The sequence below is a fragment of the Leucopleurus acutus genome, assembly GCF_964270905.1.
Source record: "Leucopleurus acutus genome assembly, chromosome: 20".
Lineage (NCBI taxonomy): Eukaryota > Metazoa > Chordata > Mammalia > Artiodactyla > Delphinidae > Leucopleurus > Leucopleurus acutus.
Window position 1 is genome coordinate 17,057,401 of NC_139162.1, and position 21,430 is coordinate 17,078,830.

At 51.8% G+C, this 21,430-nt stretch overlaps 1 protein-coding gene and 1 long non-coding RNA gene across 2 annotated transcripts in view; both read right to left on the reverse strand.

Annotated features, from left to right (window-relative positions):
• Positions 1-677, reverse strand: part of LOC309977329 — a 292,832-nt gene extending 292,155 nt beyond the window's left edge. The window contains exon 1 of the long non-coding RNA XR_014327045.1: positions 547-677. This is a non-coding gene — a long non-coding RNA (uncharacterized lncRNA). The remainder of the gene's footprint in view (positions 1-546) is intronic.
• Positions 678-6,101: 5,424 nt separating this feature from the next.
• WWP2 (WW domain containing E3 ubiquitin protein ligase 2) overlaps positions 6,102-21,430 on the reverse strand; it is a 144,608-nt gene continuing 129,279 nt past the window's right edge. Inside the window, exons 11-25 of the mRNA XM_082863378.1 lie at positions 21,138-21,192; positions 17,530-17,611; positions 16,793-16,921; positions 16,034-16,109; positions 15,679-15,750; positions 15,361-15,449; positions 13,317-13,476; positions 11,944-12,077; positions 11,534-11,674; positions 10,718-10,838; positions 10,276-10,380; positions 8,748-8,844; positions 8,484-8,556; positions 7,774-8,004; positions 6,102-7,738 (exon numbers count right to left, since the gene is read on the reverse strand). Of these exons, the coding sequence (XP_082719504.1) occupies positions 7,905-8,004; positions 8,484-8,556; positions 8,748-8,844; positions 10,276-10,380; positions 10,718-10,838; positions 11,534-11,674; positions 11,944-12,077; positions 13,317-13,476; positions 15,361-15,449; positions 15,679-15,750; positions 16,034-16,109; positions 16,793-16,921; positions 17,530-17,611; positions 21,138-21,192 (1,434 nt within the window). The 3' untranslated portion in view covers positions 6,102-7,738; positions 7,774-7,904. The remainder of the gene's footprint in view (positions 7,739-7,773; positions 8,005-8,483; positions 8,557-8,747; positions 8,845-10,275; positions 10,381-10,717; positions 10,839-11,533; positions 11,675-11,943; positions 12,078-13,316; positions 13,477-15,360; positions 15,450-15,678; positions 15,751-16,033; positions 16,110-16,792; positions 16,922-17,529; positions 17,612-21,137; positions 21,193-21,430) is intronic.

Sequence of the window (21,430 nt, forward strand, 5' to 3'; positions counted from 1 at the left end):
GATGGATGCATCAGCTAACCTTATTGTGGTAATCATTTTGCAATATATACATGAATCAAGTCACCACATTATACACCTTAAACTAACACGTTATATCAATTGTATCTCAATAAAGCTAGAAAAAAAAAATACTTATCCAGGGGTTTCCTGTAGCCCATGGCAGACAGCCGATGCCTCAAGGATCTGTGCCCCTGTTCAAGAGTAGGGACGGGGGACTTCCCTGGCGGTCCAGTGGTTAAGACTCTGCACTTCAAATGCAGGGGGTGCAGGTTTGATCCCTGGTCGGGTAACTAAGATCCTACATGCTGCACGGTACGGCCAAAAGGTAAAAAATAAAATTAAAAAATATTTTTTAAAAAAGAGTAGGGACAGGATAAAAGTTTAATGCATATGCTACTTCTCCCCCACCCCATAATACCCCATATTTTAACCAATGTGAACCAATCACAAGAGTTGGCAAACAACCACGACTATAAAAACCGAAAGTTCAAGGATGAAATTAATTCCCTCCCAGAAGAAAAGGACACTTCTATACCCACAACTCACCAGGGCCCAGATGCTCACGAGGGAGGCACCACTGAGGTGGGAGATGTGCCCCTTGAACCAACCCCCATGGGGGTCCCGCGGTTGCAAAGGCCGTCCTTCAGGTGCATTCACTGCTGCAATGGCACCATCTATCCTACCTACTGCTCACCCTGTGATTGTACAGAAAATTGACTCAAAATTGTCCTTGAGAGACTGGACATGACTCTTGCCAACTGGGTTTGGCTGGAAGCCCAGATAAGAATGAATAACAACCCAAGGTAGAGCGCCACAGTCGCAGGCTGGGCCAAACCCAAGGCCTCTGAGGCCATCAGTACTACCTGGGAAGTGATGTCAGGCCATGGGCTGGGGGCGGGGATTGAAATGACTCCCACTTCCCAGTATTTTCTTTCCCCAAGAAAAGGAAGAAGAGTGATACTGGTACCTTTCTGCCTATATTCCTGGTTAGTGTGATTTTTTGAACTACAGATAATCTCCATGCCATGGCTCTTTCATTATTAAAAATCATGGCCACATTCAGGACCTGGGACTTGGAAGAAATGCTAATCCAAGGACATTTAATCTGACCTAGGATAGTGTATTAGTTATCTATTGCTGCATAACAAATTACCATAAACTTTAGCAGCTAAAAACAATACATATTAGTATCTCACAGTTTCTCTGGGTCAGGAGCCCAGGCAGGGCCTAGCTGGGTCCTCTGCTCAGTGATGCTCACAGAAGACCATCAAGGTGTTGGCTGGGCTGCTGCTGTCTCAAGGTTCTAAGAGCGTGTAGTTGCTGGCAGGATTCAGTTCCTCACGGGCTGTTGGGCTGAGGGCCTCAGTTCCTCACTGGCTGTTGACACAAAGGGGCCCTCAGTCCCTTGCCATGTGGGCCTCCCCACCATGGCGGCTTGCTTCATCGAAGTACACAAGCCAAGAAGGCAGTGGAGAGTCAGCTAGCAAGAAGTAGATCCAAATCCTTTGTAAATTAATCACAGGAAGAGAGAGCCCGTCACCTTTACCATATTCTATTGGTTAGAAGCAAGTCTCTAGACCACTCCCACTCAAAGGGAGGGGCTTGTACCACAAGGGTGTGCATACCAGGAGGGGGTCATGGGGGGCCACTTAAGAAGCCTGCCTCCTACAGATAAAAACAAGAATTCACCAGGGTAATCCACAATCTACTACAGTGGGTTTTTCATTTTTAATTTCAGTGCCTAATGAGAGCCTTAGAATAAAGATAATGTTAATAGAAAATATAGAAGTAAAACATTCCTCGTTTATATGCAGGACTACCTATTGCTCCCAGTGGCTTTAGGGATAACAAACCAAAACAAAACAAAATCCCTAGAGTTAGGAACCAAGTCAGTGCTCCTAAGAAGTGAGGTGCAAAATCGTGGCTGATTAGCAAAAACCAGTTCTGACATGTATTTATCCTTTCTCCCTCCCAAGACGCCACTAAAATGAGAGGGAATGAATGTCAAAGATTTCCCATTTTACCCTTGCCATTTGGCCCAAGTTAAGAGGTAGCATCTGTGAGGTGGACAAGGGAATTCGACACATTTCTGGAAGGAGGAAAGCAGGAGCAGCGGCCGGGCAGCAGGAGCCTCCGCTTCAAATTCATGTGGAAGGAGCTTAGCCAAAAGGGTTCTGAGCGGGGAAAGGCTCAGGCCTAAGATCAGAGTTAGTGCCATGGGGGTAAACATGACAGCTTAGTCGAAAGTCTATATAATGAAACAGCCAAGCCCGCTTTGGGACCTCTCTGCACAGCTGCAAGCTGCCCACAGGCAGACCTATAGAAAGGAAAGGAAGCTAACTGAGACAGATAGCAGATGAAGCATCTCCTCTCCCTCTCCAGCCTCACCAAAACCACAGTGAAGAAAGCTTTGTGAAAGTCTTAATCCACAAAGGCAAAGAGAACATAAGAGGATTCAGCAGTGGACAAGGTTGTTTAACAAAGTGTTCAAAGGTGGAGTGTAACCAACCAAGGAGACGTCTTAACCTAAGACACCGCAGAGGGAGATGCAGACAGAAAATGAGCGAGTCCTCACAGAGACTCAGTACGCAAGGGCAACAGGAAGGCAGGAGGGGAGCAGAAACTGGGGTAGGTAAAAGTTTCTACACAGAAGGGTGGGATACAGGTCCCCATGAAGCCCCATACAGCTTGGCTACCTCCCCTCTGCCAGCTGCAGAAGACCAGGGGGCAAGTGTAGCCCCAGGCTCAGGGACCCGAATCAGAGCAGAGGGCCAGGGGGAGAGAAAAGGTCAGGTCAGTGGCCAGGACTCTGAGAGCCCCGGCTCCTTCCTGTTCCTTGTTCCCAGGAAGCCTACAGGCAGGTTACCTGGCTCAGGTATAGTCTCCCACTCAGGTGGGGAGCAGATGACTCATCTCTGGAGAAACTGATCACCCCAGAGAAAAGACCCCTGCACAGTGATATTTAGGGCCCCATGAAAAAGTCCACTTGCCACCTAATACCCTTACAGAAGAGACTAGCAGGCAAGAGACCACTCATGAATGTCTTTCTCTGAAATAGGGAGCCAAAAATTTTGAGTAAGGAGTTATTCTTTTCCTCCTTCTCCATCTGCACTCGCTTTTTCCTGTCTAATGGTTTTGCAGCTGCCACATCCTGTCCTGCTGACCATCCATTCCAAAGTCTGGTCTTTGAATGGCAGTTTGGGGCCCTGGCCTGGGGGGGACATAGGAATGTCACAGATCCAGGCCGGAACAAGTGGGATGGTTTGGCTTAATGAGTTTGCCTCCTTGGGCCTCCATCTTTCTCAAAGCCACAGCCAGGTACACAACTGGTGCCCATCTCCGCTGAACTCTCAGCCACCACTGCCAGGCTCTAGGTGCAGCCGACCCACAGTTCGATCTTGCCCAACGTTCTGCATTTTTGTTTTATTTATAACCCATGGGCTTATTTATCTTGTTTTTGAACCAGCCTTTTTTTCTGTCTTTTTATATTTTGTGTTCCCTTTTTATATTATACGTTTGGAGCCGAGAAGCTGATCAAGTCATGAGTTCATGGTACCATCTTGATGGAACCCCACATTTTGGTTTCTAGTACTATTTTACACCAAAAAGAACCAGGGCTCCTAGTGGAGTAGTTGATTCTGTGTTTGGGCAACAGAACTAGTGTTGGGACTAGATGTCATGGAGACCATCAAGTATATCTGGAGAGGTGACAAGAGAGTCGAGTTGAAGGGGCCAAAACTGTGACAAGCATCAAAAAGAAAACAATGATCATTGTCACCGGGACCAGCTGAGTTGGAGTGAGGCCCTGAGTCCATGATGACATTCAGAAGGTACAAAAAACAGAAAATGTGCCAAAGACAAGTCACGTGCTCCGATCTGAGTCAGCTGATTGGTGCTTGACTCATGCAGCATGGACCACAGGAAAGTGACCTTGAAAGTGACTATGAAACTTAAACCAACCTCAGAATCAGAGGGACGTGGAGAAAAGGGTATTTAAAACTAGACTCATGGGGGAGAGTGTAGGGAAATGAGCAGAGGTAATAACTTTGGGCACTGACTCAATTTTTTTCCCCAAGATGAGGCTGGGGCCTTGTTGTTGCCAAGTTCAGCTGAAGATCAAGAAGTACCTGCTATTTGTAAGCATTCCTCTGAATGGAAGCATGTAGATCTTTAGCCTAAGTTTTTCCAGAAGGATGATGTGAGCCCCAATATAGAAGGGCAATGGGGTAACAACAGCGGAGCTTTCCAGATCCAGTGAGGTCCCACCTTACATAAAGTCTTGAGCCCCACTGGGGACCTTGGGTGACAAAGGGAGTCATATCTGCTCTTCAGTTCCAAAATAATTTGTAGCTTTGGCTAATTTTATCAGGAACTTACTACAGCGTGTAGAGGTAGGGAGGCTTCCTGCTTGTCTAATTTAACTTGAAACACTTAAGAGTAAGAAAAAAAAAATGAGGATATAGTAAAAACAAGGATCAGTAATTAGAATCCCTAGGGTGAAAGAGCTGTATGAGGGAGAAATAGTTGTACTACATTATACCATTTTGTTCTGGAGTAAACAGCATTTAGATCATCATAGTGATATAAACAGTTTTCTTGCTTTTCAGTTTTTTGAATAAACCTTTAGAAAAGTACAGACTTCATTATGGTTACAAAATAGAACATAAATGGTTTTTTTAAAAAAAAAAAAAAACAAAACACTATGATCATGTAAAAGCAAAAGGGCAGATGCCCAGAGTTAGGAGATGGAAAAGTGTAAGAAGAGCTGGAAGAACAGACAGTGAAGCTCATAGATCCAGTTCGCAGAGTGGGGAGGCAAGGGGTCCTGTCCAATGCTAAGGCTGGTAAAACAAGAACCTTTTTGAAGGGCAATTGAGTAGAATCTGTTGGGATTTTAAAGTCTATCTGGAGGGATCCGAAAGAAATCAGCAACAACAGTCGCCTCTAGAAGGTGATCAGAATGCCTGAGGAACAAAAGAGGGGGGCTTTCACTGTGGACCCTTCCTGTCTTGGACTTCTAAACCGTTTTTACAACTTTGAAATAAAAATAAAGGTGCATAGTCAACCGTCCAACTCCAGGACTGCCCCCTCCCAGAAGAGCAGCATCGGTGCACAAGACCTGACCAAGAGCCTCCACCAGCAAACTGTTGGACACAAATACAATGCCCGTTAGGACAAAGATGGTTGTGTTACAGGACAACCATGACATGGGCTATCACACACTAAAGAATTCACTGGACCTATGTTGACGAACATGGAAAGGTGTCCCTATTAATATCTCATTTAATGAGATGAGTTGCTCAATATGTGTAAGATCTCATTTTTAGTACATTTTAAAATTATATGTACATATGATTTATACACACAAAAATAGTCTGGAAGGACAGCAAACTGAACAGCAGTTACTTCTGGGGATAAGAGCGGGGAGAACAATTTCGACTAGAGATGTCTTATTGGAATTTATTATGAGACGTCTGTATAACGTGTGGACTTTTGTCGATAATTTCCTCAAAGTATAGCTTTGGTGCTGGGGGTAGTGAGTTCAGCTGATGAACTCCAGGGAGGAGATACTCTGCCACCTCTGCCTCCCTCGGGAAGAAGCCCGGTGAGAGCAAGGCCTGATCCACAACCAAGTCATTTCCATGTCAAAAGCATCAAGACTGCACTGATGGGTCCTATCTGGACCTTCAGGTGTTCAAAAAAGTGGGCGGCAAGCCCTTGTCTGACCATGATGAGCTCAAGATCAGGGGGTCCCTCTATGATCATGGAACTCAAGAAACCCCAGGAAATGTTTCTCGAATGAATGATTGCCCAGAACACTGTCCCCAGGAGCCGGTTCCTGAAGCCGGTCCAACCTGCAGGCTCAGCTGTTGGCTCCACAGCAACTGCTCAAAGAAACCCAGGCCAAAAGGGTGCTGTGAGGCAACTGACCGAGGGCTGAAGCCTGTGATCTCCCGACGAGGACTCAGCCACCCACCAGAAGTGTGGCTGTCTTGGTTAATGACACACACAATTCTCAAAACCAGCAAGGTCATGGAATGTCCGCCCCTGTCTGGACCTAGAGGGTCTGTGGGGCCTAGAGGCCTTTTGTCTGGAGGACAGTAATTTTGGACACATCCACGCCAACACCACCCACAGCTGCTGATTGTTTATTGCACAAGAAACTGGCAATACCAAGGCAAGGGGGTGGGCATTACAAAACAATCTGGTGACCAACTCAGAGCTACCAAAGGGCATTCCGTACAGACACCTCAGTTATATACACGTATGTACACACCCACACCCACATGACAACACTCTGCACGCGCATGAGCCTGAGGCTCCCAAACCCCGCAAGGCAGCTTGCACCCCAACCCCCAACATGGTGAGACACCGCAGGGAAGCACTGCCAACGATTCGAGGGAAGAAGAAAGGTTGGGCTGCAGTGAGCTGAGCCACCCGAATCAGCACACACCAGAGCCAACATAGACCAGGGGGAAGGACGAGGACCTGGGAGCACGCGACTGTCCTCAGAAGACCACGTAGCCAGTATGAGGGCCTGCATGGGGGCCCAGCACAATCACCACTCCGGCATCCTAGAGGAGAGTATTCGCCTGGAAGATCTCAACACACAGCGGGATGCCCACGGCAGAGGCTGGCAGGAGCTCCAGCAATCAAGTCAGAAAGTGGGCAGCAGCTCAGGGCCCTTCTGCTGGCTTCCAAGAGCATCGTTTCCTCTGTGCAGGTAAAGCTGCACTTCTAGGCAGAGTGAACACACTCTACAGTAGCTGGGGTGCACTTCATCCTCAACCCGGACGCATGTGCCGCCTGGAGGTCCGGGGGCTTGGCAGGTCAGCCCCACGTGCCCCATCACCCCATCTAGCAAAGGGAGTTGTCTACTGGAGGCGGAGAGGTCGGGGTGCCACTCAGGACAACAACCCCCTTCCCTCTCTGTCAAGGGTCGGGGACAAGGCTGCTGGGAAGCTGAGCCGCCGGGTCAGGCCTGCCTGAGCTCGTAGAACTGCTAAGCAGGTTCCTAAGGGGAGCAGCTGTTTGGGAAATTCTTGGACCAACAGTGCTGGGTCCCTCAGGGTCCCAGCCATGCCTGGCGCACCAGCTCCTTGACAGGAAGTAGTGACAGCAGCATACCAACAACAGAGCACAAAGCAGCCCTACACACAAAATGTTTCAAGTGTATGTAAATGGGAAAAGAAAGTCTGAGGGGGTTTGCCATTTCCATCCGCAACACCCAAGCAGCTGGTACGACCCTTTGTCTGCTGGAAAGAACCAACTGGCCAGCAATGAGTGGAGGGAGGGGCCATGCTGCTCAGCCTCTGCAGCTGGAGACGGCTAGCGAGGGACAAGCGGTGACCTTGATCTGGAGCTCCGCTCCCTGAGACCTTCATTTATACAGATCACTGGAAAAGTTCTATACAAAACAGAACCTCTTTTACTGACAAAGACCGTGGGCTTTGTTAGCCCAGAACACCTACCCCAAGTGGTCGGTCTCCTTCTCACCTAACAAGCCCGTGAGGCCTAGGGCTGCGGCATGGCGCGCCCCACCTTGCACACTCACACACACCTAGGATTGGTCTCAGGGGAGAAGGAGGGTGAGCTCTACAGACAGGGTCAGCCCTCCAGACTTTGCAATGGTTGATGGGGCCAAGAGTGACATGGGGGCTTTATTCCAGACTGCCACCAGTGGGTAGGAGGGTGGGGTGGGCAGGGCCTCTTGAGGTCAGGCTCTGCTGCCACCAGCCTGATGACAGTGTGGTCCTATGCAGGGCCACCAGCCTGATGACAGTGTGGTCCTATGCAGGGCCACCATCCACAGGGGTCTCCTGGGCTGTGCGGCCAGCAGCTTCTCGGGCAGGCAGGACTCAAGACTACATATGTGCTGGGGGTGTGGGAAGGGGCAGCCTGAGTTACTCCTGTCCAAAGCCCTCGGTCTCCTCGACAGCATACAGCAGCTTCTCCTTCAGCTGTTCGTAGCTCTTGTATGGTGGCAGATCCAGCCGGTTGAAACTGTTGAGAAAGGAGAGCAGGGCAGTCAGCACAGGGAGGTCAGAGCTCTAACAGCCACAGGGTGGGGTCAAAAGAGTTCCCAGATTGTGGCTCGACCACAATGCCAGCCAGCCAGACGCCAGAACAGGGTCCCTGAAGGCTGTGCTGTGTCCCTGGACCATGAAGGGGTCAGAGGAGGCAGGGCTGCAAGGGAAATGGGGAACCACAGGCAGGGGGGACTCAGGACAGCAGCTCTTTGCTGACTGGAATAGCAGTGTTTCGGCATTTCATATCCGGTACTGCCGTCAGGGCACATAACTGCTGTCACAATTCCCAAAAGATCAGAGGCCCAGGCCCAGAAGCCCCTCCTCCCCAAACCCCAGAACTACACACAAGTTGCCCGGGTCAAGGCCCTGAAGCCACCTTGCCCACAGGGCTGCCCTCAGTGGCTCATCGGGTCTCAGATTCTGGCCACCTCCCACAAAAACCAGCACACTCACCAGGTGTGGCTTCTGGGCAGCCAGGTTTCCTTGCCAACCTTGTCAATGCAAAACTTCTGTGGTCCATTGCTACCTGTTACCCAAAGAAAAACATATTGTATATAACAGGATGGTCCCTTCCTAAGGCAGGACCCTCCGACTCCACCACAGATGGTTCAGCCCCCTTCCCCTGACTTGCTTCCAGGGAAGACACTAGGTTCTGCTCCCGCTTTGAGCTGTCCTCTCCTCCACCCCAGGGTGCGAGCAGGGCAAGTGAAGACATACCAATGAGTTCGGTGAATCCCCCAACAGGCAGGCGGCAGGTCCCAGTGACAAACTGCAGCAGCCGGATTCTCTTCTCGTTGTCCATCTCCTTCACCACCTGGAACCCCGCAAGCCAAGGCAGAGTCAGGGCCCCCATGGCCCAGCACTTCGCCCTGACATGTAACTCTCCAGTCAGCCAGGGCCCCTCTTTAGGGCTGAGAACATGGAGCCCAGGCTGGGTGGGAAGGTGACAGCCAGTACCTGGAAAACCCCAAAGCTGCTCTAAGAGGCTGTGCTCATAGACCATTCCCACCAATCTATGTGACATCTCTTGGTCTCAGGGACACCCCAGGCCAGTAGTCTCCTTTCCATGCAAGTTCCACTTCTAAAAACACACTAAGGGTCTTCCCTGGTGGCTCAGTGGTTAAGAATCCGCCTGCCACTGCAGGGGACATGGGTGCGAGCTCTGGTCCGGGAGGATGCCACATGCCATGGAGCAGCTAAGCCCGTGTGCCACAACTACTGAGTCCACACACCGTAACTCTGAAGCCCGCGCGCCTAGAGCCCGTGCTCCACAACAAGAGAAGCCCGCACACCACAAAAAGAGTAGCCCCCACTCACTGCAACTAGAGAAAAGTCTGCACGCAGCAACAAAGACCCAATGCACCCCAAAAGTAATTAATTAATTTTAAAAAAATGCTAAGGATGAGACTGACTGCTTAATAGGTATGAGGTTTGTTTCTTTTTTTTTTTTTTTTTTTTGGGCTGTACTGCATGGCTTGTGGGATCTTAGTTCCCCAACCAGGGATTGAACCAGAGCCCTCATCTGGGCCCTCGGCAGTGACAGCTCGGAGTCCTAACCACTGGACTGCCAGGGAATTCCCTGTATGAGGTTTCTTTTTAAGGGAGATGAAATGTGCTGGAATTTGATAGTGGTGATGGTTCCACAACGTTGTCAAAAGCCACTGTAAGAGCCACTGAACTGTATACCTTAAAATGCTTAAATTAACATGGTGAAGTTTTATGGTATGTGAATTTTACCTCCATAGAAAACCTATATACGCTCATTCTTTTTTATGTGTGCTATACTTCAAAAGGACAACAACGACAAGACCCACTCATATAAAGGAATCGATTCACTGTATCCAGGACATCAAGCTCTTTCAGTTTCTCTGGAGCAAGCCCAGGCTTTCCCACCCCCCACCTGGCTGGAAGGAGACCACGCGACCCATGAGAGCTCTCCCTCCTGCCTAAACCACCCCCCGTCCACACACACACACACCAGCATTGGGAGCTGGTCCACCGCTGACACCTCCTGTCAAATGCAGTGGCCACGACCCAGCTGCAACAGCTCCTTTTGTCCCAAGGTTGGGCTTTTCATCTCCTTTTGCAAGTTGGGGGAGGTGAGGAGAGTGTCAAAGACGAGGGAGGTGATAACACAAGCGTCCTCAAGCTTGGGGTCGAATCAGGTCTCGCTTTCTGTGGGGACGGCTCAAACATCCCTGCCCAGACCCTCACCCTGACTGCAGGGACCAGACCCAGTACCCACCTGCCAGAACCACTGGATCTGCTTGCTGTTCTTGGTATAGTGCCGGTAGATAGTGTTCTTCTGCCAGTCGCTCATGTCTATCTCCTGCATGCCGCACAGCATCAGCTGCGGTGGAGAGAGAGGGTGTCAGGCACCCGGCGCCAGCCCTTTCCCCATGGTGCGCCGTGCCTCATCCACTCCCTGGCAGATGAAAGCATCCCACACATCTTCAACTATTTCTGCGGGCAGTTTTAATAGTATGGGTAACACGTGGACCCCCTGCAGACAAGGGCCCAGGTGAGGGCAGGTGCGAGACCCAAGTCCATGTTATTCACCCGCTGCCACCGTCCTGGGAGAGCGCAGGGCTTTACTGGTGAGTCGCTGTGGGTGCGCGGCGAGGCTATCAAAGGGCAGGACAGCCCCAGGGGCAGGGGTTCAGGGTCCCAACAACCTCAGCCCTCACCTCCAGCTCTTTCTCGTCAAAGTAGCGCAACCACTCCAGGGGGGCCACCTCGTTGAAGCCATCCAGGAAGGCCTTGGTCTGCTCTTCCACGCCTCGGGTGAAACGCCAGTCAGTCAGCAGCCTGAAACCAAGACCGGCCGTCGGAGGAGCCCAAGATGCACTGCCTAGGAGGCCACCGCCGGGGCCTGCCAGGGGGCTGCCATCGGCAGCTGAGAGTTGACCTCGGGCAGGCGGGACTCCCAGGCTGCGGCCGGCCCCAAGAGCACGGCCTTTAAAACCTCAGAGTAACCCAGCAACACTTGAATCTTTGAAATCCCCCCCTTCTGCTCCTCTCACCACTGCTGACTGAACCTCAGACGAGTGGAGGTTAAAAGACGAGACCAAGGGACCTGAAGAAATGGGCACATTCATGCACAACCTCACGTGCGAGAGTGGGTTTAAGCGGGCAGGACACAGACACCCTGTGAGTTAGGAGGAAGAAGGGGGATGCGCCGAAGCTTTATGCCTCTTCAAAGAAATTCAGCCTCGCGGTCTTGAAGTCTACCACTCGGGAACAAAGGGCACCCGGGAGCTGGCACACAGGGCCTCGGGCTCTGGCTGCCCCGGCTCTGCTCAGCACGTGTCTGGCCATGGCAGCCTTCTGAGGTCAGGGCAAAGTGAGAGGTTCTTTCCATCCCTGGTGACCCAGGGGCCACGCATGGGGGCCTGGCTGAAGAGGGTGCCCCGGGATAAGAGCGGGAGAGCCTTTCTCTGCAGCCAGCTGTGTCTCTGCTCCCCTTTATCCAGGCCCCTGGCTCCCCAGTGCTTGAAACTCACATGATGTACTCTTCCTTGTTCTCCTCTGTCACTCGGATGCTCTCACCACCTTCCTTCAGCTCATGGGTTGTCACCTTGCCCAGGATCTCCATGTCCTGGATGAAGTACAGCTCTAGGCCGCACTCTTCCAGATTGTTCTCTCTGGGGGCACGAGAGACCCAGAGGGAAGATGTCTGTCTTAGAAGGGTCTTCCCTCCCTCCTGCTGCATCACTCACTTTTAGTGCCCGTGGGACGCGAGGACTCACAGGTGGCCTAGAACCCAGAAAGGCGTCACGGGACATCTCCCTGATGCAAGGAGAGAATTCCAGAGCTGCCCTGCAGGGGGACCTAGAAGCTGTGCATCCACCCGCACTACGACCCACCCTGAGACTCCCTCTTCTCCCAGCACAGGGCGATGGAGGGGACCCACTTGATCCAGATGATAGATTTGTAGAATTCGGGGTCGATGGATTCCAGGTCTTTCAGGGTTGGTCTCTTGTTTAGCATCCGCTTGTAGAAAGGGAGGGTGAAGCCTGTATCGATGAACTTTCCATGGTACAGAGCCTGAGGAAGGAAGAGACATGGCAGAGAGATCTGGTTTTCCTAGGATGCCGCATATCAGCTACTGCCCAGCTACTGCAACCTGCCCTCCTGAGCATCCGGCTGCCCCAGGGCCTGAAGGGAAAGTCTGCAGCACTCTTGGTCCCACCTGCAGACCTCAGCGATGAGCAGAGCTGGCCGCTCAGGAACTCACCTCTGGCCCACTGCCTGCCTGCCGGCTCCCTGCTCTAGCAGAGATCTGCCCCCAGGCGTACAGAGACGACTCATTCAGCACAGCTCCAGGTGGCGGCCCTGACTCACTGCTGCTCTGAGCTGGGCAGCGGAGGCAGCCAAAAATAATGCAGACGCGGCTGCTGGCGGGCCAGTGGTGAGTAATAGTCTAGGGTTTTACTGGTCTGTCCTGTCCGCTGCAGGGCCAGGCGGGTCTCTAGACCGGGGAAGAATGTGCCCACTTCCTGAGCCCAGCACCTTGGCCAAGAACTTCCAGACAAAGGGAAGGGACATATTTAGTCATGGGCTCTTGGGTCCTCCTGAGAGGGAAGCGGGGCAGACACTCACTCGGGAAGTCAGGGGAAGAAGTGAAGGAAAGCTAGCAGTGAAACCTCTCAAACTACCAAATGCGGCAGCGGGACCGTGGCCCTCACGGGCTCCCGTCTCCATCCTGGTTCTTGATGCTCATGAGACACTCAACAGGACACTCAACAATATTCACACTGTGCTCCTATTTCTACATAAATACAAATACCTAACTCCCCCTTCCCTACTTTGCCCTCCTCCTGACAGATGCCTCCTACATCTTGCACCAACCGGTCTACTAGGGTTCTATTCTCAGCCAGTGTAGATTCCAAATCCCCTTCCAGAAGGCCTGAGTCTCAGTCGGACATTCCCAAACGCTGCCACCCAGCTTGTGGCAACACCCAGAGACAGGCAGCAGGTGGGCTGTGCCCGTCATGCCCCACCCCCAACAGGGCAAGCGCTGAATGTTAAGTGAAGACTTTGATCCAGGGACCCTGGGCTTTCGCTTGACAAATCCTACACAAATCAACACGAAAACCTCCTCAGCACCCTGGGGTGGCCACTGAGAGAGCTCTGAACTATTTCCAGAACTCTCGCTAGCTTTTTGCATCTTTAGTGAGTAGTTCTGTAAAAGGACGAGGGTGGGGCTCAGAGAGGGGGGTGTCAGGCTGCAGCGGCTGCTGGTGGTGTATAGGGTCGCCGCCCTCCCTGGAGGGCGAATCTTACCATGGCAATGAATCTGCCAATAAAGCGGAAGTAGGTGAGGTGGTCGGGGTTGATGGAGGAGGCGGGGTTGATTTGCAGGCAGTAATTGTTCTTCCCGGCGTATTCAAATAAACAGTACATGGGGTTGAGCACCTCGTGGGACAGGAGGAAAAACCACTCTCTGTGGGAGAAGAGAGAGAAAAACGGAACTAATGGATCCCTCCCTGCACACCTGTTCTGGAGGTGCGACTCTCCTGTGCTGTCCTGTTTCACCTAGGCTGGAGACATGCGTCCTGGGGAGGCAGCTCCACTGGGATCAGCACCTGGGCTAACCTCTGTGAACAGCTGGTCAGTGAATGGGGCAGGGTCAGACCTAGTGTGAACCAGAACAACTGCACTTGACGATGATGCTCGGGAAAACCTGCGTGCCTGCATGTTGGCTCCAGGTGCTGCATTCCAGGACTTTCCATCTGTTATCCAGAGCGCCTAATGGCAAAGGAGCTCCTTGCACCCTGAGCCACTATGCACAGTTGTGTAGGCTGTGCACTGCACAACGACACGATGTTACAGTATCATAGATTTGTACATTTATCACAACAATTTTCCTGCGAATAGCAGTCAAGCTGCCTTTTTTCTGATAAAGCCAGTATATATCGGCCATATTCCAACACAGAAGTGTCTTGACAAAGGGCATCTTTTTCTAAATCTTGCAAAGGTGCTATATGAACAGCAGCCACGCTGCTTCCACCCTACCTGAGTAGGCAGCATAATGTGAATACAAGGTAATACGTTCCTAACTCCTTCTGCATGAAAACTCTGTAACCAATGCAGTGTCTACATTTCACTCCCCCCAGCTACCACGCAGGTATCTCACTGCCCTTGCACTCTGCCATCCCCTCACCCCAGACCCCATCAACCACACCCTTCCCCATATGTCCACGCATTCATCTGAACCAATGCCCACGCCTTCGCATCTCTTTGCTCCCTAGGTACAAGCCTCAAGCCAGAATTCAGAGTCCTTTGGGGCTGGAGCTAAACCAGCAGGGGGACGTCCCAAGGGGGCCAGTCCCTGGCTGCTGGGCTGTTTGTGGCCAGGCAGACGAGGAGTCCTTCGATGCAGAGGGTGCCCCGGTATCCTGTCCGTGGTTCTACCCTGTGGTAGAACAGCATGACGTAACCTACCATAGGGTAAAACCACTGGCAGGACACAGAGAGACAGACACACACGGGGCGGGAGCCACACCACCAAGCAGAGCCTAGAGAGGAGGTCACCACAGTCACCACGGAAAAAAGAGCAATCGATCCGTGGGTGCCAACACAGAGGGCAACGCCACCAGCACACAGAGGACCAGAAGCAAGTTAACCCAACACCAAGTGAGAAGACGTCCCCACACCATGAGAGGTCAGCAAGCTGAGCAGTCACCGCAGGCCAAGATGCTCCTTCTCTCTGCCGGGGCCCTTGTGCCCCATCGTCCAAGGCAACATTTTGCCAGAGTCTGTTAACTTTTGTAGGTGGGCTGGGGTAAGGGCAAGACAACGCTTTGAGCTCTTTTTAGGGTTATATTAGCTATTTTAATTTATTGACCCTGTGCACATGACACGCAGCTGAGTACTGATCAATGCCCTTTGGATTGGGACACAGCTTATTCATGCCAGGTATACACCAAGACAGCCGACTTAACACGCCCCGGCTGCCTCAAGACGAAGTGAAGCCCAGGGTCGATTCTACTGGACAACCACTTAACACTGATATTTAGCTACTGACACTGGTGTAGCCGGAAATAATGACAGGTTTGTTGGTAAAGAGCCATTGTCCCGAGCCCCTCCCCCAGAAGGCCCCTAGCCGTCCCATGACCCAAAAACTAAAGGATTAATACCTAGCCCAGCAGGGGACCCCCAGACCCAGCTCCAGCGCCCCTTCGGACTGGCCACACCCCTGCCCACTCCTGAAGATGCAGGAGAGATCTGGCAACACTCTGAGCAAGAAGCAGACAGCTTTCTGGGCGTGGGCCCTGTAGCCTGGGGAAGCGGGGTGCAGCACAGCCTTCCGGGGCTCCCAACTCACCTGGCAATGCCTCCATAGTCCAGGCCCTCCTCGCCGCGCATGATGATGTAGAGCCGGCGGCGCAGGTCGTAGGGCTTCATGTTCATGATCTGGGGAGACAGAAGATCGTGGCCAGCCTGCCACTCTCCCTTCCATGGCAGGCTGGGGGGTGGGGGACAGGGGACTCCCAGGCCTGCTCTTCGGCAGATACCGGTCACCAAGGCCCACGCCTTGAGAACTCTACCATGTGGGCTTAACAGGCTACATGATAGAAGACAGGGTAGCGGGAGGGGACCTCCTGCCTGCCCCTGGTCTTAGACACGGTGGTTATTCTCTAACCTGTTGGAAAGAATCCTCAAAAAGTGTCTGCCTGGAAACGCTGATCTTCACATGGCTGGGGAGAGCATTTGACTGATAAGAAAAGGAAAAAACAAAACCTCAAATTGGGGTCTTGGTGGTAACTATTCAGTCTGGTCACCTGTCTGTCTGAACAGGCTTCCCCATCCCCCTGGGCTTGGGGAGAGAACTTGGCTGGCTTCCTAGAGATAACGTCACAAAACTGCTCGAGGTGAGACAAGTGACCTGCTCCCACCTAAGACACAGGCATTCCAACGCCTGCTGCTGGGCTAGAAAACTGTGCTGAAATAACTCTACAACCCCAATCTCCAGGGGAGGTCCCAGTACCAGAACTCACATGGCAGAGGAAACGGAACTGGTGATACTTCCACCGAAAACTTCGGTCATAGGCACCAGGGGAACCTTGCTTCGTCCTGGGAAGAGCAAAGATGTTCTGGAATCCATGTGATTTCTCAAAAATTAGCAACGCATCTTGTTAGTCCTAAGGAAAGCTGATGCTATGTTAAAGACGAGTAAAGTAAGGTGTAAAAGAAAGAAAGTGACTGCCATTAAGACCTTCTGAAGATTTGAAGATTAAAAAGAAAAACTAGAAATAAAGCCAGAGGGACTTCCCTCGTGGCGCGGTGGTTAAGAATCCGCCTGCCAAGGCAGGGGACACGGGTTCGAGTTCTCTCCAGGAAGATCCCACATGCCACAGAACAACTAAGCCCGTGCGCCACAACTACAGAGCCTGCGCTCCAGAGCCTGCAAGCCACAACTACTGAGCCCACGTGCCACAACTACTGAAGCCTGTGCACCTAGAGCCCGTGCTCCACAGCAGAGTAGCCCCCGCTCGCCGCAACTAGAGAAAGCCCGCGTGCAGCAATGAAGACCCAACGCAGCCATAAATAAATAAATAAATAAATTTATTTTTAAAAAAAGAAAGCCAGACCTCTTGCTTTTAGAGAAAGACCACCAGTGTTATTCTGAGTAAATAGAGTAGCCCCTTCTCTCCACATCCCCACTAGTGTGACATCAAAACTGGCCACTAGAGGGCAGTAAGAGCAGCTATACCAGGCCTGTGCTAAGAGCGATATCACCTGTGCAAAGTCCTTACCCAGACTCAAACCCTGGGCGAGGATCCTTAAAGGTGGTGGTGCGGGTATTGTGGTCCACGAAGTAACGCACCCCCTCGCTGGTGTACTTCATCTCCCACCCTGGGGGCAGAGCTGGTTCCTGGATCATCCTGGAAACATGGGAAGAGAGTGGTTAAGGGCTGGCCTCACCTTCTGGGCCTCCATGCTAAGGAGGCTGGGGTCCCTGAAGTGCTGCTTTCTCTCTGTTTTTACCCAGGCCCTGCACAACCCTTGAGGAAATGTGCTTGGCAATACCCAAGTCCTGAGGATGGTTCTGCAGCAGAGAGAGGTCATCTACTGTCCTACTGTGGCAAAGAACCAGCCCTGGGTGGATGGCCGTGGCCTGAGCAGGCACCAGCGATCACAAGGCGCCCAGTACTCCATCCCAGACCAGCTTCTGGGGGGTGGGGAGTTGACAGTGTTGGGGCAGGGCTCTCAACCCTTCTGAAATCACGTGATCGGCATCCTGCACAACTGGCACAGAGACCAGCAGCACCTGCCAGCCAGGCCACTCTGTATCCATGAGGAAGGCCAACTTAAGGTGCCACTTTCAAGCTCTCACTGGGCCAACATCATATCATGAGGGTCTCAGGGCACCTGTGTGTGGCCAAAGTTCCCAGAACATCGGCTGTGGAGGACAAATGCAGTCCAAGGCCACCGGGCCAGTACTGGAGGTGCACAGGGCCCAGCCCAGACCCCTCCCGGCCTGAGTCCTTACCCCTGGGTCCGAGGGTCCTCCCACTGGGTAGTGCGTGTGTTATGGTTCACGTAATACACCCGTCCGTTGTCCTGTCTCTTCTCTGTCAGGGGAGAAGAAGGAAAAGCGGACTCTCAGATTGAGACGTCTTGAGCCCATGTCCTCTCCCCTCTGGCTCCCACCTCCTGGGTGCTGGGTCTGAATTTCTACCCCTGTTCCTAACCTGTTAGAGAAGTTTAACCAGCACGAGCCTGGTTCACTCACATCTGTCACTGGCAAAAAGGACAAAGAGAATCTTTCCCTATTGGGGAGTAGGGGAGGGATATACACATTTTCAACTCCAGATCAAACACCATCTTCGGTTGGTTGATTTGCTGGAGGCAAGGGGGCGGTGTGGCAACACGGAGGGGAGAACATGGAGAGGGGGCAGCCCAGCTGAAACCAGAGGCATAATTGCATCCAGCTGTGTGCAAAGTGGAGGCACAGTCCAGCCTCCCCAGGATCCTGGCCCCCACCCCAGTCCATCACGGCTGCTCTCTGGTTCTGCAGCCCCTCCATCCACTGGATGCAGCCGACCCAGGTGCCCCTGTCCCACAGGCAGGGTCACTGTGGGGTGGCTGCATTTTCCTTCATCCCTCTCTGATCAGCGCTCTGCACCACAGGGCCTATGTACCCCCCTGCTTAAAGGCAAAGTTTTGTTCTCAAACTCCTACATCGCAGCAAAACCTCTATGTTGCACACATGCCAAGAGACCCCTGGGGTTGTGGGCACTTACAGTGCCATCCTGGTCTTATACCTAAGTGTGTGCTTTGAGATGGGGCCGTGTTTGGGGAGCTCAGACATACTTTCTATTCTCTGGACAACACTGATCTTGTTGTCCTTTTACTGGTGTACTAACAATGGCGCTGAGTTGTTTGAGGGAGAAACTCTGGGCTCCAGGGGCAAACTCAACTCCAGCTGGTGATTCTGGTCTTTAAGAGGGATTGAGAGGGGCGCCCATCAGCTCCAGGTGGATGGCAGGCAAGACTGGAGCAAGACTCCGAAACCAAGAGCGTCACCTTTCCCAGCTCAAAGTTCCTGGGCTTTCAAACCTGTTTCTGTCCTGAAAACAAACAATGCTCATGGCCCTCCCTCTTTTACGATGACAGGGAGAAATTAAAGAAATAAAAATCATCAGTTCCAGAAGCTACAGGGAAACCAAAAGCTGAAATAGATGCAAAACTAGGGAGCCCAGCCCCCTCCCCTTGAGTAGCAGGCTGCAATGTTCATAGTATCAACCCATGGTCCTGGTCTCTGTCTGACTTACCTGGTATCCACTACTTGATGGAAATTTCAAAAACAAGAGACTTGAAAGAAAGAAAAGAAGGTGACTGGGATTGCTACAGAGCTACCATCACCTCAGAACAGCCTGTGGGACCGTCCCACAGAAGACCGGCTTCCCGACAGGGTTCTGAGGGGAAGAAGGAGCTGCTCCCAGCCCGGAAGCTTCTGCTTTGAACTAGATCCTCCCGCGTGTCCTCTCCCAAGGGCCAAAGCCGAGGCGGGTGGATCTGTCCAGCCGGGAAGTGCCCTTGTTGCTGCGTGGAGGCCTTTCATGGCCCACTGGAACCACCTTGCTGCATGCAAGGTCGTAGTCTGGGAGCTGGGAAAGTCCTTAGGTGACATCTAGCTTGACCCCGTTTAGGAAGAAATGGACTCGGGAGCATTCAGTCACATGCCCAGGGTCAGAGCAGCTGAGAGGATGTGGATCTTAAACCTCAGGTGCTCTGACCCCTGGGTCGGTGCTCAGGGAAAATGTGGGATCTCTCCTACAGGAGCAGAAAGGGACCCAGGACTGAGCACAGGAGACTTGGCAGCAGGGTTGCACTAAATGCAACTCTCCTTTGGTTTTGCTATACTTTCGATTCCATCTTAACTCCCCCGGGGGAGATGACCCTGCCACAGCCCTGGGGAAGCTAACACAAAGCCCAAAGGATTTGATCAGGAAGGTTCCCTGGCCCTCGGCCAGATGTTCTTCTCCTCTCAGTTTCGTATCATTACGGTCTGGTGTGTTCTCCTGATCATTTGTAAACAGCACTGACTCCAACCATGGCTCCTATTCCCATCTCAAATATCTCACACCTGGCTTCTAGGAGCTGTTTTTGAGACCCTATAAGCTGCTCTTACTTGGTGACCACCGTTTAGCAGAACTGGTACAGAAATAAACCACTTGACTCTACAGATCCAGGAACAATTCTGGGTTCCCTGCTCTAGTTCACAGGGTCTGCCAGATAGCCTTACAGATTCTTATTTCATCGGATGAGTCTTCCCCTGCCCAGCCAGGGATCCTATGTTTGACCCTCTCACATTTGACTTGCTGTCAATATCTGAGACAACAGTGAACAGTGACCTTTCATCAGTTCAGGGAGCCGGGTGGATCAGCTGTGTGCCTAAGGGATTACCCCGCTGAAAAGTCAAGAACTGTGTGGAGGCCCCGCTATCTGAGTTTTTCCTCTAGGAGGGCTAGGAGGCCTTTCCAAGTGCCCTGGCATGCAGTGGTAATTGACTAACTGATACCCTGCAGGGCCATAGGGGTTGATGCAACCCTGTAAATTACTACCAGGGAGTAGTTGTGTCTGTATGGAGAGATGTAGAGGATCCAGTTCAAAAGCTGCATTTTTCCAGGTGATGCTTTTCCTATCATTGTCAGCTTCTTCGTCTTTGTTGGGGAGCACACCCCGGCCTTTTTTAATACTATCTGTGAATACCATCAAACCAGCATTCGCTGTCTTCTGCTGGCCTAACAAACAAACTAAACCTGACCCACAACAATTCCTGCAAAAACGGCCCTCTTCAGCTCCCAGGGTCTCCTGTCGTACATGCTGAACAAAACCCCGACCCAGCTCGGAGCTGCAGAATGCACTGGGTCCTGCCATCTCTCATGACCCCTTTGTGCATGGCCACTCCTTCCCAGAATAGCCATAAGGCACACTGTCTCACCAAGTCATGGCTGTGCATCCCTCTAACTCATTATTGGCAAATCACACCAAGGACTTGGAGTTCTCCAGTGACAAGGAGAATCCAGTACGACATCATTAACTAGCAACAGTGCACTTCCATAACATCACCAGCCCTCACTCAACTCTCTTATCTGTTTCCCTCTGGCCCCTTTCACAGCCGTTATCATAAATAAAAAGGCGGCTGAGGTCAAAATCAGGCTGAAGTCCTCCAACATCTCAGCTGCAAAGGAAGGTCTGGTAAGGTGTCTAAGCAGACAGCCACGGACCTGCAACAAATGCATCTGGGAATCAGCCAGTGTCAAAATGCCTTCATCAAATAGGATGGATTCTTGAGGAGACACCTTGAAAGTCAGCACGACAACCCAACAGTCCCAAGGCTGCTGGGGGATTTCTCTCATAGGGTCACCCCCCTGCAGCTGTGGCAGGTGAGTGCTATAGGGGTGCAGGGGAACTCAGTTACTTTCCCAAACTTCCAGCTCCATCACCTGCAACTGCTCCAGCCGGGTATCCCCAGAGGGTGTGCTGGAGAGAATAGAAACGGGGAACCGAGGCAGGGAAGTGAGAAGATGTGCAGGGAAAGAGGACAGAGCACAGCAAAGCATCAGCACAGAAGGAGAATTCAGTACTTACCCCAGCCAGGAGGGAGGGGGCCCAGTGGGTCATGGTCAGTGGAAGCACTTGAAGACTAAACACAAGAAACACAGCAGAACACAGAAGTTTAAAAAAAAAAAAGGCCACTGCTTAAAAATAAATCAATCGATAAAAATAAAAATGCCAAGGACTGGTTTCCACATTTTAGCACTTTGCAGAGTATACGGTGGGGACTTAGGTGGCATCTGCTCCTCTCGAAAGTCTTCAAAGAAGAAGAAAAACCAAAAAAGAACCCTGCACGCTGAGGGCCCAGACGGGTTGTGGAGAGGATG